Below are 15,412 nucleotides of genomic sequence, written 5' to 3' on the forward strand. Positions count from 1 at the left end.
AGGAGAGAAAAGAGAAAAATGAGTTGTCAAGGTAATTTCTAAAGAAACAATATCAGATAATTTTTTAAGAATTATGATACAGTCCACAGATTTAAAAGGTTTGAGAGATCCAAGCAGAATAATTGTTTAAAATTACATTCTGACACACCATAGTAAACTGCAGAAATTGGAAGACAAGAAAATTTTGAAAGCATATAAGTGGAGGAACACAGATTAATATGAAAGAAATAGCATCAAATTTCACCTAACTTCTCAACAGCAATAATAGAAGCTATGAGTAGAAGGACATTAATCTGCTGAGGGGAAAAAAAGGAATGAAGAAATAATTATCAATAATAAAACAATTATCAGTACGGATTGAATTAAAAACATAACACTGACTTAAGAAACCAACCAGAGATAAATGAGTTAAGTATAATTACATTTTTATTTATCTGGAAAATGCAACTTTATATTCATGCATATTAAAATCAAAAAATGAACTGAAATGATATCTAGCATAATTATTTTAGTTGGGAGGGCACATGGTCAAAGATTTTCAAGTTTATCTGTTTGTTGATCTATTCTTTATTAAAGAAAGGTATTTGAAACAAATGTAACCATATGTCACCATGCAAGTTTTATTATGTATTGTATAATTCTCTTTACTTTCAAGGTTTTAAAATTTTCTTAAAATCACACACAATTTTTAAATTATCAACAAACTTTGATCTAGTGACTTCATTTTAGAAACTTTACCCCAAGGAAATAGTTTGAAATGCAGAAATAAATTTTCTCTTGGCTTAATTTGAAATAGCAAAGGACACAGAAATAACTGAAGTGCTTCACAATATAGTAGTTATTAAATACTTTCTCTTTTGCACTTCATAGATTATTATGGCAACTTAGCAGACATATATGTTTATAGGAAAAATGCTTATTTTAAACAAAAAGTATACAATTCAAAATTTTAGAAATATATGATCATTGCAAATTATGAATCCATTTACAAAATAGTAAACCTTAATATTTTTATCCTTAGTTATGGAATTATAGGTGATTTTAAAAAAATTATTCATAACAATTTGTACTTTCTAAATTCTACAAAGCATATGGATCTGCTAGTTTAATAACATGAAAACTTTTTCAAACTTACTTTGATTTATTACTCCTTCTTTTCCTTAAATTTTGAAAATTCAACGTCAAAAGTTTTTCATGATAAGAGGAAGATATCACTGCTAATTTACTAATCATGGGTGATTTGTTGACAGGCATAGTCACAGATCATAAACCTAAACAGAAATATTAAACTTTGTATTAAAATACAAATGCACTCACAGTACCAAATAATACATTACATGCAAATTCATGATTTGTGGGGAAAAGGGTGGTAAGAAGGAAAATCAGGCTGAAGAAAGAAATTACATTAAGGAAGAATTTAAATTTAATTTAAAATGTCAGACCCAGGAATCAAACCCAACTTTGAATTGAAAACCCATGGGCTTTCTATTATGTTACTATTTAAAACTTATTCTTTCAGGGGCGCCTGGGTGGCACAGTCGGTTAAGCGGCCGACTTCAGCCAGGTCACGATCTCGCGGTCCGTGAGTTCGAGCCCCGCATCAGGCTCTGGGCTGATGGCTCGGAGCCTGGAGCCTGTTTCCGATTCTGTGTCTCCCTCTCTCTCTGCCCCTCCCCCGTTCATGCTCTGTCTCTCTCTGTCCCAAAAATAAATAAACGTTGAAAAAATAAATAAATAAATAAAACTTATTCTTTCATATAATATTTAGCTTTCATTATACTTCAGCTGTTTTAGCAGCAAAACCATTGGAAGATCATGGCATCATAGTTCAGAGGATACAATCAAACTGATTTACTTTACTGCTCTGTGCCTCAGTTTCTGCACTTGTACAATGGGAATACTACCTCTTTACAGGGTTGCTGTAGGAAATAAACAGGTGCATAAATGTAGATTGCTTAGAATTGAGCATGGCATATAGGAAGCTTTCTGTACAGGCTTGTGATCATTATTAGATCACTATGCTTTCTATTTCTTAAAATTACTTGCAAATTTTTCTGTCCTCTGTCTTTTTTTTTAGCATTTAGATTATGTTTTCCCTGCTTGCTCTCAAATCCAGATGTATTTTCCTTTTTAAGTACATCTGAATACATTTTATGAGTGTATGACCCAAATTAGAACATACTATTTTTGTTTGGTAGAGCATTTAAATAGCAAATGAAGTAATGAAATAGGTAGTCAAGTTTTACATTGAATTGTTTTGCACTTCATTTTTAAGCTAGCTAATTTTTAAAACTGATCATTATATTAGTCAAGGTTCTGGCAGGAAGCAGATGGCACACTCAAATGGAGTAAATGAATAAAGAGACTCAAAAGACATATGTAGAGTTATTGAAATAAAAAACATACAATAAAATAAAACCCAAGATGGTGCCATTCTCGGGGTCTGGAAGAAGGGGGTGACACACCACTGTCAGAACTGAGAAGAAGAGGGACCCAGAAAAAATAGCTTTGGAGAGTGGTGCTTAATAGAAAACATTGGCCTTTGGTCTAGACATGCAACCAATCTGAGGCTGCCTGCTAAGAGGGATCCTGGAGAATAGGAACTTTGATCTCACTCTCCTGTCCTCCACTCCAGTCACCCACCTGTGCTTCCCATTAGCTAAGCCAAACTAGAAGCCAGAGAAGGTGTAAAGCAGAGTGAAGAAGGGTAGAAAGTGGATCTGGAAGAGCAATGGGAAAATATCCAGCACAAAATGGATTATAAACACACAACATTATTACCTATTGCTATTGGTTATAGCAAGTTCTGCTTCTAAGAATCTATATCCATTAGAGTGTAAATCAAATGTATTTTTAAGTTTTTTTCTTTATTTTGAGAGAGAGAGAAAGAGAGAGTGTGAGCAGGGGAAAGGGCATAGAGAGAGGGACAGAGAGAATTGCAAGCAGGCTCCATGCTGTCAGTGCAGAGCCCCAAGTGGGACTCCATCTCATAAACCATGACATCATGATCTGAGCCAAAACCAAGAGTCAGATCCTTAACAGACTGAGCCACTCAGGCACGCTACAAATGTATTTTTAAGTCAGCAGCCATACTGGGCTATATATAGGGATGTCATTTAGAGTGGCCCTAACTTTAAAATACAAGTTATTCCTAAACAGGACTAATATACTTAGGAGTTTAATTTTTTAAAGTTAACAACAGCACATTGTCTCCACATTGGATACTTCCACCTTAAAAGGAACTCCATAAAATAGCTACAAACAATTATTAATGATGCGTGATAAAGTGCACATAAGCACTGAACAACAATAATAAAGACATAGGGATATTCAAAACAATTAGATAAATGTAGCAACAAATGTTGGAAATTCACTATGTTGGTATTATATTTGGCAAGTATCTATTGTGAGTCATGTAAAAATATAAAGATGTTTGGGGCGCCTGGGTGGCTTGGTCGGTTAAGCGTCAGACTTTGGCTCAGGTCATGATCTCACGGTCCGTGAGTTCGAGCCCCGCGTCAGGCTCTGTGCTGATAGCTCAGAGCCTGGAGCCTGTTTCAGATTCTGTGTCTCCCTCTCTCTCTGCCCCTCCCCTGTTCATGCTCTGTCTCTCTCTGTCTCAAAAATAAATAAACGTTAAAAAAAAATTAAAAAAAATATGAAGATGTTTAATTACACTAAGACAAATTCTTTTTTTTTTTATTTTTTTAATGTTTATTTTATTTTTGAGAGAGAGAGAGACAGAGCATGAGCAGGGGAGGAGCAGAGAGAGACACACAGAATCCAAAGCAGGCTCTAGGCCAGACTCAAACCCACGAACCATGAGATTATGACCTGAGCCAAAGTAGGACACACAACAGACTGAGCCACCCAGGAACCCCACTAAAGGCAGTCTTTAAGACAAAAAGAAACCCATCATTCATAAAACATCACATATTTCAGAAATAGAGTTTAGAAACACAAATTTGAGTCAGTCATACTGTAAGATAAATTCATTTTAAAAATTTAATTCCAGGGGCGCCTGGGTGGCGCAGTCGGTTAAGCGTCCGACTTCAGCCAGGTCACGATCTCGCGGTCCGGGAGTTCGAGCCCCGCGTCAGGCTCTGGGTTGATGGCTCAGAGCCTGGAGCCAGTTTCCGATTCTGTGTCTCCCTCTCTCTCTGCCCCTCCCCCGTTCATGCTCTGTCTCTCTCTGTCCCAAAAATAAATAAACGTTGAAAAAAAAAATTTTTTAAAAAATTTTAATTCCAAATTAATAGAAAGGAAAAAATACAGGCCACTTAAGAAAAATAACTGAAGGGAAACTGAAAGCATACAGATCTTTGTTTGCATGTGTTAAGCATACTGACCTAGAGCTCTTAGCCATCTTGTGATATACTTCACAGGATTGACTACAGTCAGTCATATTTTTTTGAGATTTCAAGAAGTTGGAGACTGTTTTAGAAATTCTCTCTTAATCATTGAACCTATTTTCCAAAGATCCCACACATCTGCTGGTACTAGTGATAAGTGTTTGAGGTGTCTGCTCAACATGCAAGTTCTAAAATACAGTTGATGAGACTCTCCCAGATTGGATGGGTTGAAAATGTCAAATTGCTAGAGAAGTTTCTATATTCTTACTCTCTATTTTTCTGCCTTATGTTGGGAGTATCTACCTATCTTGAGAGTAACAGTGCCAGGGCTTAATCAACACTAGTTTGTTATTCAAATACTATTTGAATAGCATTGTGATATAGAAGAGAGACATATGGGGGCACTTGGGTGGCTCAGTCGGTTGAGCGTCAGACTTCAGCTCAGGTCATGATATCGTGGTTTGTGAGCTCAGGCCCCGTGTCGGGCTTTGTGCTGACAGCTCAGAGCCTGCAGCCTGCTTCTGATTCTGTATCTCTCACTCTCTCTGCCCCTCCTCCACTCACACTCCGTCTCTCTCACTCTCAAAAATGAATAAATGTTAAAAAAAATTTTTTTAAACATGTAGAAGAGAGACATGACTCCCCAGTGTATTTTATTAGTTAGGATTGCTTTTGACTAAAACAACCAAATAAACTCAAGTTTCTGAAAAGAAATGATGAATACCTTGAAAAATTTTTCCCATTGTGATGTTAGGATTAAATCCTCAATGGGGTAAATAAACAAGGAAAACTCCCCTCCCCCCAAAAATATCTCAAAATAGAAAATCCAAAAGTGGTATCAACTGTAACAAAATTTTTAGTTTTTTCATAAGAATATTCTTCATAAAATTCTCGTAGAATCCCAAACCTGAAGCTATCAACAAGGAGTTGTTGTTGTTGTTGTTGTTACTATTATTGTGTGTACAGTTGGGCCTTTTTGCATTATATTAATATAACTAGAGTTACGCATACTAACCACTACTAGGGACAACACACCCAGGTTCTAACACACTATTTGATGAAGGGTTTTGTTGAACCATTTACTAGAACCTACTAGGGGAATCGTTTGTACCATTTTATTCCTTCTCAGGACAGTTACATGCAGGGATGTTGACTGGTGAATTGAATGAAAAGGGACAGATAGAGGCATATATCATGCTCTTTATTAACACCAGACCACCTTAAAAGAAGAACAGAAAATATGAGAACAAAAATTTTTCTTTTTCTGCTATCAAATACAAGACACATTTCTTTTACGCTGCTGGGAAATCGCAATAATTAAATGCAAAGAGATTAGAATGGCCTTGTTAAATTGGATCATTTTACTTTTACATCATTGTCAAGAAATAGCCATTTTGCCCTGAATCAGCAAAACATGATGTAAATTTTAAATCGGCTTTTTATTATAAGTTAAATAGATCTTCAAAATTTAAATATCCTTGTATTCTCTATAGTACCCAAACACATGGTGCTGACTGAATTTGTGGATTGAAATGAAAATAAAATCTTAAGTGAATAAAAATGATCTTTAAGATTGAATTTTTAAATAAAGACTTCCTTCAAATACTGAAATGAAAAAAAAAATCATTTTTGACAGCAACTACTTCTTAGACCTGTTCACTTGCTCTAATTTTCTTCATTTAGACAGCTCTCCACCATAGAGGATGGGCTACAATAACTCATATTTTCTCTACCACTTTCCAGGGATGGTTTCCAATAATTTAAGTAAATTCCACAGATTTACCTTGCATATTTGTCTGAAGCAGGCAAAAAGTGCGATTTTACCTTTAGCTTATATCAGATATGATTTTTATATTAAGTTATATTTACCCTTGAATTTATTTCAGTGCAGAAAATGCAGTATCTGGAACGTAGTTTCTGTTGTCCTGGCACTGAGATAATCTTCCCAAGGCTGACAATGATTTCCAAGTGAACAATCCCACTAAGCGTTTTTCAGTACTGATCTCACCTGATCCCTCTATAGTAACTGACTCTGCCTACCACCCCTTCTAGAAATAAGTGTCTTCTTTTTTCATTTATCATGACACTCCTCCCTTGCCTTATCACCTTACTTCTGTGAGGTCTCCATCTCTCACTCCTATGTGGTGTAGCAGGGAACCATGCACGTGCAGGAATCAACAGCTTGCTTTAAATTCTGGCTCCAGCACAGATTACAACTCCATCACTGCGCAAATTACTTAACCGCAAATTAATTAAACTACCTTAGTTTCCTCATCTATGAATAGGGATTAGAGTAGTATCTCCTGTTAAGGGGTCATTACTATCCAAGTGAAGAGTAATATTCATTACTTACTATTTGTTCTTTGTATAATATTCTTCTAACTAATCATATAAATGCATTAAGTAATAAACACGTTAGGCATAAAAATGTTATATAACTAACACATCACAATGTATGAACTTAACTGATAATTGTTAAATCTGAGCTAAAAGTAAATGAGGATTCATTTACTAATCTCCCAACTTTTCTGCATGATTGAAGTTTTTTTTATAATATCACGTTTTAAAGCTTTGATTCAAACTTACATAGATTTAATTGATTTCTTCTCAGCATTTAATTAAAAAGTCACGAGGACATATAGATAGACAAATATGAAATATAAGATTTTCTCTAATCATTTAATCAACCTCAAAACAGACATAATATCTAACATTATGATAACCAAAAGAATAAACAGAACACTTAAAAACTACTTTTAAAATTGCTAATACAGGGGCACCTGGGTGGCTCAGTCGGTTAAGCAGCTGACTTTGGCTCAGGTCATGATCTCACAGTTCATGGGTTCAAGCAGAGCGTTGGGCTCTGTGCTGACAGTGCAGAGCTTGGAGCCTGTTTTGGATTCTCTCTCTCCCTCTCTCTCTGCCCCTCCCCTGCTTGCACTCTATCTGTCTGTCTCTCAAAAATAAATAAACATTAAAAATTTTAATTGCTAATACAATTATTTAAATTTACTTATCATTTTCTTCTATTCTTATTATTTCTCCCCAGAATACCTTTGTAAGGTTTTCCATAGTTTTATTATTATTTTTATGCCTATTTAGTTTCACCAATCTTAGGAGATTCTATACAAAAGAGATAAATTTCTAGACCATTAAAGGTAACAGGATTTGGGTCAGTACGGAAAATGATTTAATAGGAAAATCTCACCTATTAACATAGCTGCAAAACTTCCAAAAAAAAAAAAAAGAACAAGGAAACCAAGTCCAGCAATACCAATAAAAAATAATCCATTATAACTGAGATGAATTAGTCTAGAAGAGCAAGGATGATTTAATATTATAAAAATCTATTATCACAGACCATAACATTGATGGATTTAAGACAAAAAAGTAGGAAATATTTTTATATACACCAAAGATTAATTCAATTAAATCCAGTTTCCATTCATGATTATATATTAAAAAAAAAAAAAAACCTGCAAGCAAGGGATGTCAGTATTCTTTAATTTAAACTACCTAAGAAAAACTAAAAGAAACATAATTAACAACAAAATTTTAGAAGCTTTATCTGAAAAGCCAAGAACAATAAAAAAGAACAATAAGCCAAGAACAATAAAAGTAGTATGTACTTACTACTTAATTCAACATTTTATAGGCAGTCCTAGCCAACAAAAATACTGTATAAGAAAAAGAAAAAAGGAGTATAAATATTGGGGGAAAGGGGCAGTATTTTTATTTGAAAAATACATTAAAAATCTCAGAAGAATCTACACATACAAAAAAAGTAGATTACGTCCAATAAAAAAAAGATTTTGGAATAAACAGTATAAAAAAATAGTGATGTGGGATTCAATACCTTTAATAAAGTTGACTAATTAACACAGGCTTTAGCTACCTGTCTTTAAAAACAACTTTGCAGCACTAAGAAATTTGAAATCCAAGAAATTATAGAGGAAAAACCCTGAGCTAAGCTACTGGGGAACTGAAGGGCTATTGTTACCTGGTCTGTGCCAGGTGGAGAAAGACGTAAGCAGTGTGGCTCTGAGAAAATAAATTAAGAACAAGTAGTTTGAGCCACACTTTCCTAACTACTAATATGTCAAGTAGTCAACAACGAGAAATAAAATCAGCTAAGGTACAGAAGATTTAAACAATATAATTAATATAATGGACCAAACAAACCAAATTGAATTCTGTATTCCATCACTAAAGAACATGCGTTCTGTCCAAGCACATGAATACAATTTCTAAAAATTGATCATATTCTAGCCTAGAAAGCGAGTCTTAATAAATTACAAAAAGTAGGTAATCTACATAAGTAGATTATATTTCCTGGCATCAAAACATGAATAAGTCAGAAAATTATAATAAAAAGATAAATTAACCCTCTATACAGTGAGAAAAAGGAAACTCAATTTTAAGTCACCTCTGGATCAAAGAAGAAATAACAAAGAAATTTCAAAATACTTAGAACTAAATTATAATAAAAACATTGCATATAAAAACCTACAGGATTCTTCTCAGTACTAACAAGCAAACTAATATCACATGCTCCAAAAATTGAGCGAAAGAAGCCAAACACAAAAGTGTACATACTGTATGATTCCAAATATATGAAGTTTAAGAATAGGCAAAGCCATTACGTGGTGATGATCTGTGGGAGGATGGAATGTGGGGGTGGAGATTGAGGTACAGATGGCAATGTTATATACTGGAGGTGCTGACATGAGTGTAAATATGTACCAAAGCTCACTGTAGCTGACCATGTTGTTAAAAATGGTATAGCAACAGTATCTTCCATACTCTATGTTGTTCTGCAGTGTGGCCTTGTATCTCCCTCACAAAAGATGGAGTCTAATTTACTCTCTCCATGAATCTGGGCCTAACTTTGTTACTTGCTAGACTAACCAGATGTAGCAGAAGTAACACTTTGGGACAATGAAGCTAGACCGTAAAAAAGCCTTGCTGTTCCCCAGTAGGTCTCCTAAGGATGTTCTCTCACAGTCCAGTCACTGTGCCGGGAGGCCAACAGTCATATGGAAAGTCACCAACAAGAGCTCTGGTTAACAGCTCTGGCTGAGCACCCAGCCAGGCTGTCAGCAAGCAGCAACTGCCCACCATGCAATGAGCCATTTGGATGTCCAACCCAGCCAAGCCTTTGGATGACTAGAGCCTCACCTGACATCTAACTGAAATCAAAGGAAAGACCCATAATGAGAATTACCCAACTGTGTATAATCAACTCCAGTTGATTTTTAAAAAATTATTTGTCACTAAGTTTTAAAATGGTTGTTTCTAGAAATAGATACCCAGAATACTCATTGAATTGTACAATGAACATTCATGCATTTCACTATATGCAATTTTTACTTCAATAAAAATAAGATTGTAGGAGAATATATGGTATTAGAATTAAATGTATTGATATAAAACAGAAGTAAAAATGACAATGGCTCAAACAAGATAAAAAAGTATATTTCTCTGATGTTAAATACTCTTTTAACTCCAAAACTAGACAATTTAGGATCTGTTTTGCAGCTTCACAATCATAAGAAACCAAGGCCCCATCTAAATCTCCCTTTCATGGTCATTGTCAGGCCTCACCTTGCTTCAGGTTTTTCACTAGATTGCAGAGCATCAAAACAATGGGGAGACACTATTCGTCATTATGTTGTATTGATTCCCATCTTCAGAGGATATCTGTTAATCAAGCCTCCTTATTTCTTATTTAAAAAGAGTAATTTTTAATGTTTATTCATTTTTGAGAGAGATAGAGACAGAACACAAGTGGGAGAGGGGCAGAGAGAGAGGGAGACACAGAATCCAAAGCCGGCTCCAAGCTTTCAGCACAGACCCTGATACAGAACTTGAACCCATGAACCGTGAGATCATGACCTGAGCCAAAGTCAGCCTCTTAACAGCCTCAGCCACCTAGGCACCCCTATTAAGCCTCCTTCTAATGCCTTCTGCCATTCTCCCAGGTCAGGATGCCATTATCTTTGTCCTGGACTAATACCATAACTCCTTATCTTCCAGTCTCCTTCTGATCTCTTTTCCTCTGGCCTCATCTTTTAGATGACTGCCAGAGTAACTTTTCCAAATATACATCATCTGAGACTTTTCCTCTTCCCCTAGACCCCCTTTCCTGTTTAAGAGCTTTTAGTATAGCCCTCCTGCCTACAATAAAATCCAAACTCAGAGTAGGGACTCTTCAGATTGCTGGAGCATAAAGTTTGAGTATATGGATTATATTGATATCAACTGTGTTTCTTAAATAGCTATTTTTTATTTGACATTGCAAAATTAAATTATGTGTTATCAGTTATAAATCTTAATTACAAACATTTTGTGCAAAACATGATGGGAACTGAATTATCTCATCCATTTGGGCTCCTATACTTACATTAAAAGACAACCAAGTGATCTATTTTACCAAGTGGCATGAGGGTATAAGTGAGGAGATATAAAAACCATGTCACCTTTTGGAAATGATTAAAAGATTAAAAATGTCCAGTTTGTAAAAGAGAAGTATGAGTGATTGAGTCTCATGGATGCCTCTTAAGTATGATGGCTTTATTTATTTTAAGAACTCTCCCTTTTGGTTTGTACTTCTCTATTCTGTGGAGTCATATATACTCAGGTGCTCTTCCTTGCCTGAATTTCTCCAAAGCAGAAAGCTAAAACTGCCTTTACTCTCTGGCTCTATCCCATCTTTAAAAAGCAAAAACAAAAAATTAAACCCACTGAAGAAATGACACCCCTGTAGGGAGGAAAAAAGCTTTGGGGATTGTGGAGAGAGATGTTTCCTGAGACTGGAAGGTAACAGAGGTCATTCAGAGTCATCTCCTTTCTTGTAGCAATATCGCCTGGAGGTGACAGTACCATGGAAGAAATGTTTGTGTATTGCATCTTGTCAGATTGAACCCCCCATCATAGCAGAGGCATAAAATCTTCTCCCAGTCTCATTATGGCCCAGAAGGTATGCCAAAATACAGAGGACCATATAGACGTGACAACTTCCCCAATGCCCCATGGTGACCTCCAATGTTTAGTGATACATAAGTATCAAGGACCTTTGTATAACCCCAGGGCAGGGGCAAGACTAATCAAAACCAAGACTGAATATCTAACCAGTCAAGCAGAACAGAAGCTTGGAGTATAAATAGTTTAAAATACAGAAATATTTCTTGCAATACATAAGTCCATTGACTATGATTCATAACTAGTACATTTATTTTAACTTTGTAGTAGCAAGTAAAATAATTATTCATAATTAATATGAAATAGGAGTATTCAAAATACTGAAAACTGAAGTGTTTAAAGTATTTACAGATGATTTACAAACCTTTGGACAATGAGGAAAATAAACTAAAAAATATTAAAATTTAAACAGATAGTACTTTCATTCATCACCCATCAATCACCTATTCACTCATTTATTCAGGAAAATTGCAATGATCTGATACTTAAGTGATAAAGTCTTCTTCTGACTTAAATATCGTACATATCTTTCACTCATTGTGAAAGGATTTCAATCAGAAATGGAACCAGAGGATATGGAATGGAGAATCTCACTCATGCACCCTTAGGAAAATGAAACTCATGAAATAAAGAGACCAACTATCGAAATGCCTGACCTACAGAATATGGGGACTTATTTTCCCACCACTGAACATCCACCATGAATCTTCCCCCATCCTCAAGTCAATGAACTTACTGCTTAGACTCTGGCTGGACCTCCCCCTTCTTTGCACTCTTTTCCCATAAATATAGCCCGCCCCAAACCTTCAACAAATCTGCCTGTAGTTTGCTATAGTTTGTGTTTCCCAAATTGCAATTCCTGTGCTATCCCTGAATAAATTCGATTTCTGATCATTCAAGCTTGCCTCAGTTTTCCCCTTTGTTTAGGTTGATATTCACCATAGGAAGTGGATTGGCTTCAGTACAAACTACTAATGTGATTAATGGTCTGTGAAGAAGTTGCAAAAATGGATGCAATTGTCCATGAACTTTTTTATTGGGTTTATGTTGTGTGCCAGTACTTTTTATTCATTTGCAACATTCGACATATAAAATGAAATAAAACTATACACACACACACACACACACACACACACACACAGACACTCACACACATACTTATATATAAACTAGAAATAAAAGAATGTTTTTGACCATTTTATATTTAGCACTATCAATCAATACATTATTCGTTGTCAGTGGTTACATTTAGGGAATTTGATTCAGTTTTCACAAAAATAAAAGTGCTAATGATGTTTGAGCTTCCTGTGTCTAAAATTAATTACAATATAATCTCTTCCTCAGGAAATTATAATCTGGAGAAAAAGACAGGTCTACAAACCAACACTATCACATTTCAAAATGCTGAAGTCCATAATAGGACTCCAGATTATTTTAGGAGGACAAAAAATGCCCAAGAAAAAGATTTTGTCAATATGACATTCTATAAATATATGACAAAATCTAGAGAATAGTCAAATTTTCAATTTAAATATGAGTAAAATATGTTTTCCATCTCTCTGTCTCTTAACATGATTCTTTATTTTGGCCCTGAATTCAAATAATGTAAGTATCTTTATCTAATGAGCAGAATACTTAAAAACTGAAAGTACTTAACACAATAGAATTCTTTCAGCACCAAACTATGAAATGGCAGTTTCATAAATATGGTAGTCTTTAATTGTTCTTTTAGAAACTTAAAACAAGCATAAATCAAAATCTTTAGGTCATTCTTGAATGAGCAAAAGAATCATTAGAGAAGAAACAGAAATCAAAGAAATAATGGAATAAAATCCCTGAAAAAAAGTCAAATTTTGGATTGAGAGAGCCAAAAAAAAAAAATAATAAATAACCAGGGCTATGAAGAGTGAAAGCAAGTGACTGATGAGGATATAAAACATATAAAATGATGCTAAACTTTCCAAACAGGGGAAATGACTGATTTGTGGTTCAATAAACAGAATAGAATTGACTGTGAAAAAATGAACACTGAACATGGTACCAATATTCAGAAGATTGACTATAGAAATGTAAACAGCTTCATGGTATAAAATATCTGAATACCTTCATGAAAAGATTTCTAAAAGTTACATTGATGAATTTCCTAAGGTGATATCTGATGAAAACCTTAGTTCTGAACCTGATGAAAGATTCTGTACTGTTGCTACCTTCTGGAAGAAATTTAACCATGGCTGGGGAAAGGAAGACCACAGGTTTTTAAGGACCCTAAGCACTGGTGGCTGTTCCTAGGGTACTAATGTTATAGGGTGAACCTGGCAGTAATAGAAAAGCCCAATGTCCACAGTATATGAAGGATATACACAATTTGTGCATGCATCACCAAGCAAACAAAGTCTGAAAAGCCTGGAAAGTATTTGAGTGACATAAGAGCTGAATAACCACTTCATATCAGGTGCATGAAGTCATTACATGCAATCTAGGCAATCTGCACTAGAAGAAAACTGTAAAATTTATTCTTCTCAAGAACTGCTCTATATCCTCTCCTGGGATTCTTGTAAAAAGTAATGATTTCAGTATTTGTTCCCACCCAAACCTCCGTATGCACACACACAATGTAACATTAGTGATAACACATGTGGCTATGAAATTTTATATTCTATAAATGTAAGTATAAACTTGTCTTAACCATGGACTTGCTGACAGAGATCCAAGAATCCAAGATCTGAATGGGATCAGTCCTAATTATGCCATTAACATCATGTACAAACTTATGTGTGCACAGGTATTTCCAATTCTCTTGAGTATTTACAAGGAGCGAAATTACTGGATCACATGGTAACTCTGTTTAACCATTTTGAGGAACTGCCAGATTGTTTTCCAAAGCGGCTGCACTATTTCACATTGTCACTAGCAATGTGTAAGGGCTCCAATTTCTCCATATACTCACCAACATTTGTCTTTTTATTTTTATTTAAGTTATTTATTTAAGTAATCTAATCTCTACTACACCCAATGTGGGGCTAGAACTCACGACCCTGAGATCAAGAGTCACATGCTCATCCAACTGAACCAGCCAGCCACCCCAACACTTAACTTTTTAATTACAAATATTCAAAAGGGTATGAAGAGGTTTTATTGAATTTTCCTGATGGCTTATGATATTGAGCATTTTTCATGTGCTTACTAGCCATTTGTGTGTCCCCTATAAAGAAATGTCTATTCAGATCCTTTGCCCATTTTTAATTGGGTTGTCTTCTATTATTGAGTTGTGATTATTTTTATAACTTCTAGACATAAATCATATCAATCATGCATACATACATACAAATCACATCAATACAAGTCATATCAATGTATGATTTCCAAAAATTTTTCTCCCATTCTATGGGTTGTGTTTTCACTTTGTTGATGGCACCCTTTGAAGCACTAAGGTTTATAATTTTGATGAAATCCTTGGGGTCTGTTTTTCTTTGATTGTATGTTTTAGTTGCCATATCTAGGAAACCATTCCCTAAATCAGATTTATGCCTTTTTTTTCCTAAGGGTTTTACAGTTTTAACTCTTACATTTAGGTTCATTTGAGTTAATTTCTGCATGTAGCGTGAGATAGGATTTCAACTTCATTCTCTTACATGTGATTCTTGCATATTGATCTTACATGCTGCAACATTGCTGAACTTTTTTATTAGATCTAATAGATTTTTAGTCGATTCTTTAGCATTTTCTACATACACCATCATGACATCTCCAAATAGAGATAGTTTTACATTTTAAAAACTAATCGAAGGCACCTGGGTGGCTCAGTTAATTAAATGTCCAACTTCAGCTCAAGTCATGATCTCACAGTTCATGGGTTGGAGCCCCACATCGAGCTCTGTGCTGACAGCTCAGAGCCTGGAGCCTGCTTCAGATTCTGTGTCTATTTCTCTCTCTCTCTCTCTGCCCCTCCCCCACTCATGCTCTGTCTCTGTCTCTCAAAAAAATGAATAAACGTTAAAAAATTTTAATAAAAAGCTAATCTAATTGTTTTGATGGAAATATAAGCAAAAATAAAGAGTACACTGTTTAGGTTTGAATAG

General features: G+C 35.0%; 1 protein-coding gene across 2 annotated transcripts in view; it reads right to left on the reverse strand.

Moving 5' to 3' along the window:
* Positions 1-15,412, reverse strand: part of TMEM232 (transmembrane protein 232) — a 204,348-nt gene that overhangs the window by 187,664 nt on the left and 1,272 nt on the right. For both annotated transcript variants that reach the window (XM_043595221.1, XM_043595212.1), the window contains exon 3: positions 1,136-1,271. In XM_043595221.1, the coding sequence (XP_043451156.1) occupies positions 1,136-1,254 (119 nt within the window). In that variant the 5' untranslated portion in view covers positions 1,255-1,271. The remainder of the gene's footprint in view (positions 1-1,135; positions 1,272-15,412) is intronic.

This window comes from Prionailurus bengalensis, chromosome A1, assembly GCF_016509475.1.
Source record: "Prionailurus bengalensis isolate Pbe53 chromosome A1, Fcat_Pben_1.1_paternal_pri, whole genome shotgun sequence".
NCBI lineage: Eukaryota > Metazoa > Chordata > Mammalia > Carnivora > Felidae > Prionailurus > Prionailurus bengalensis.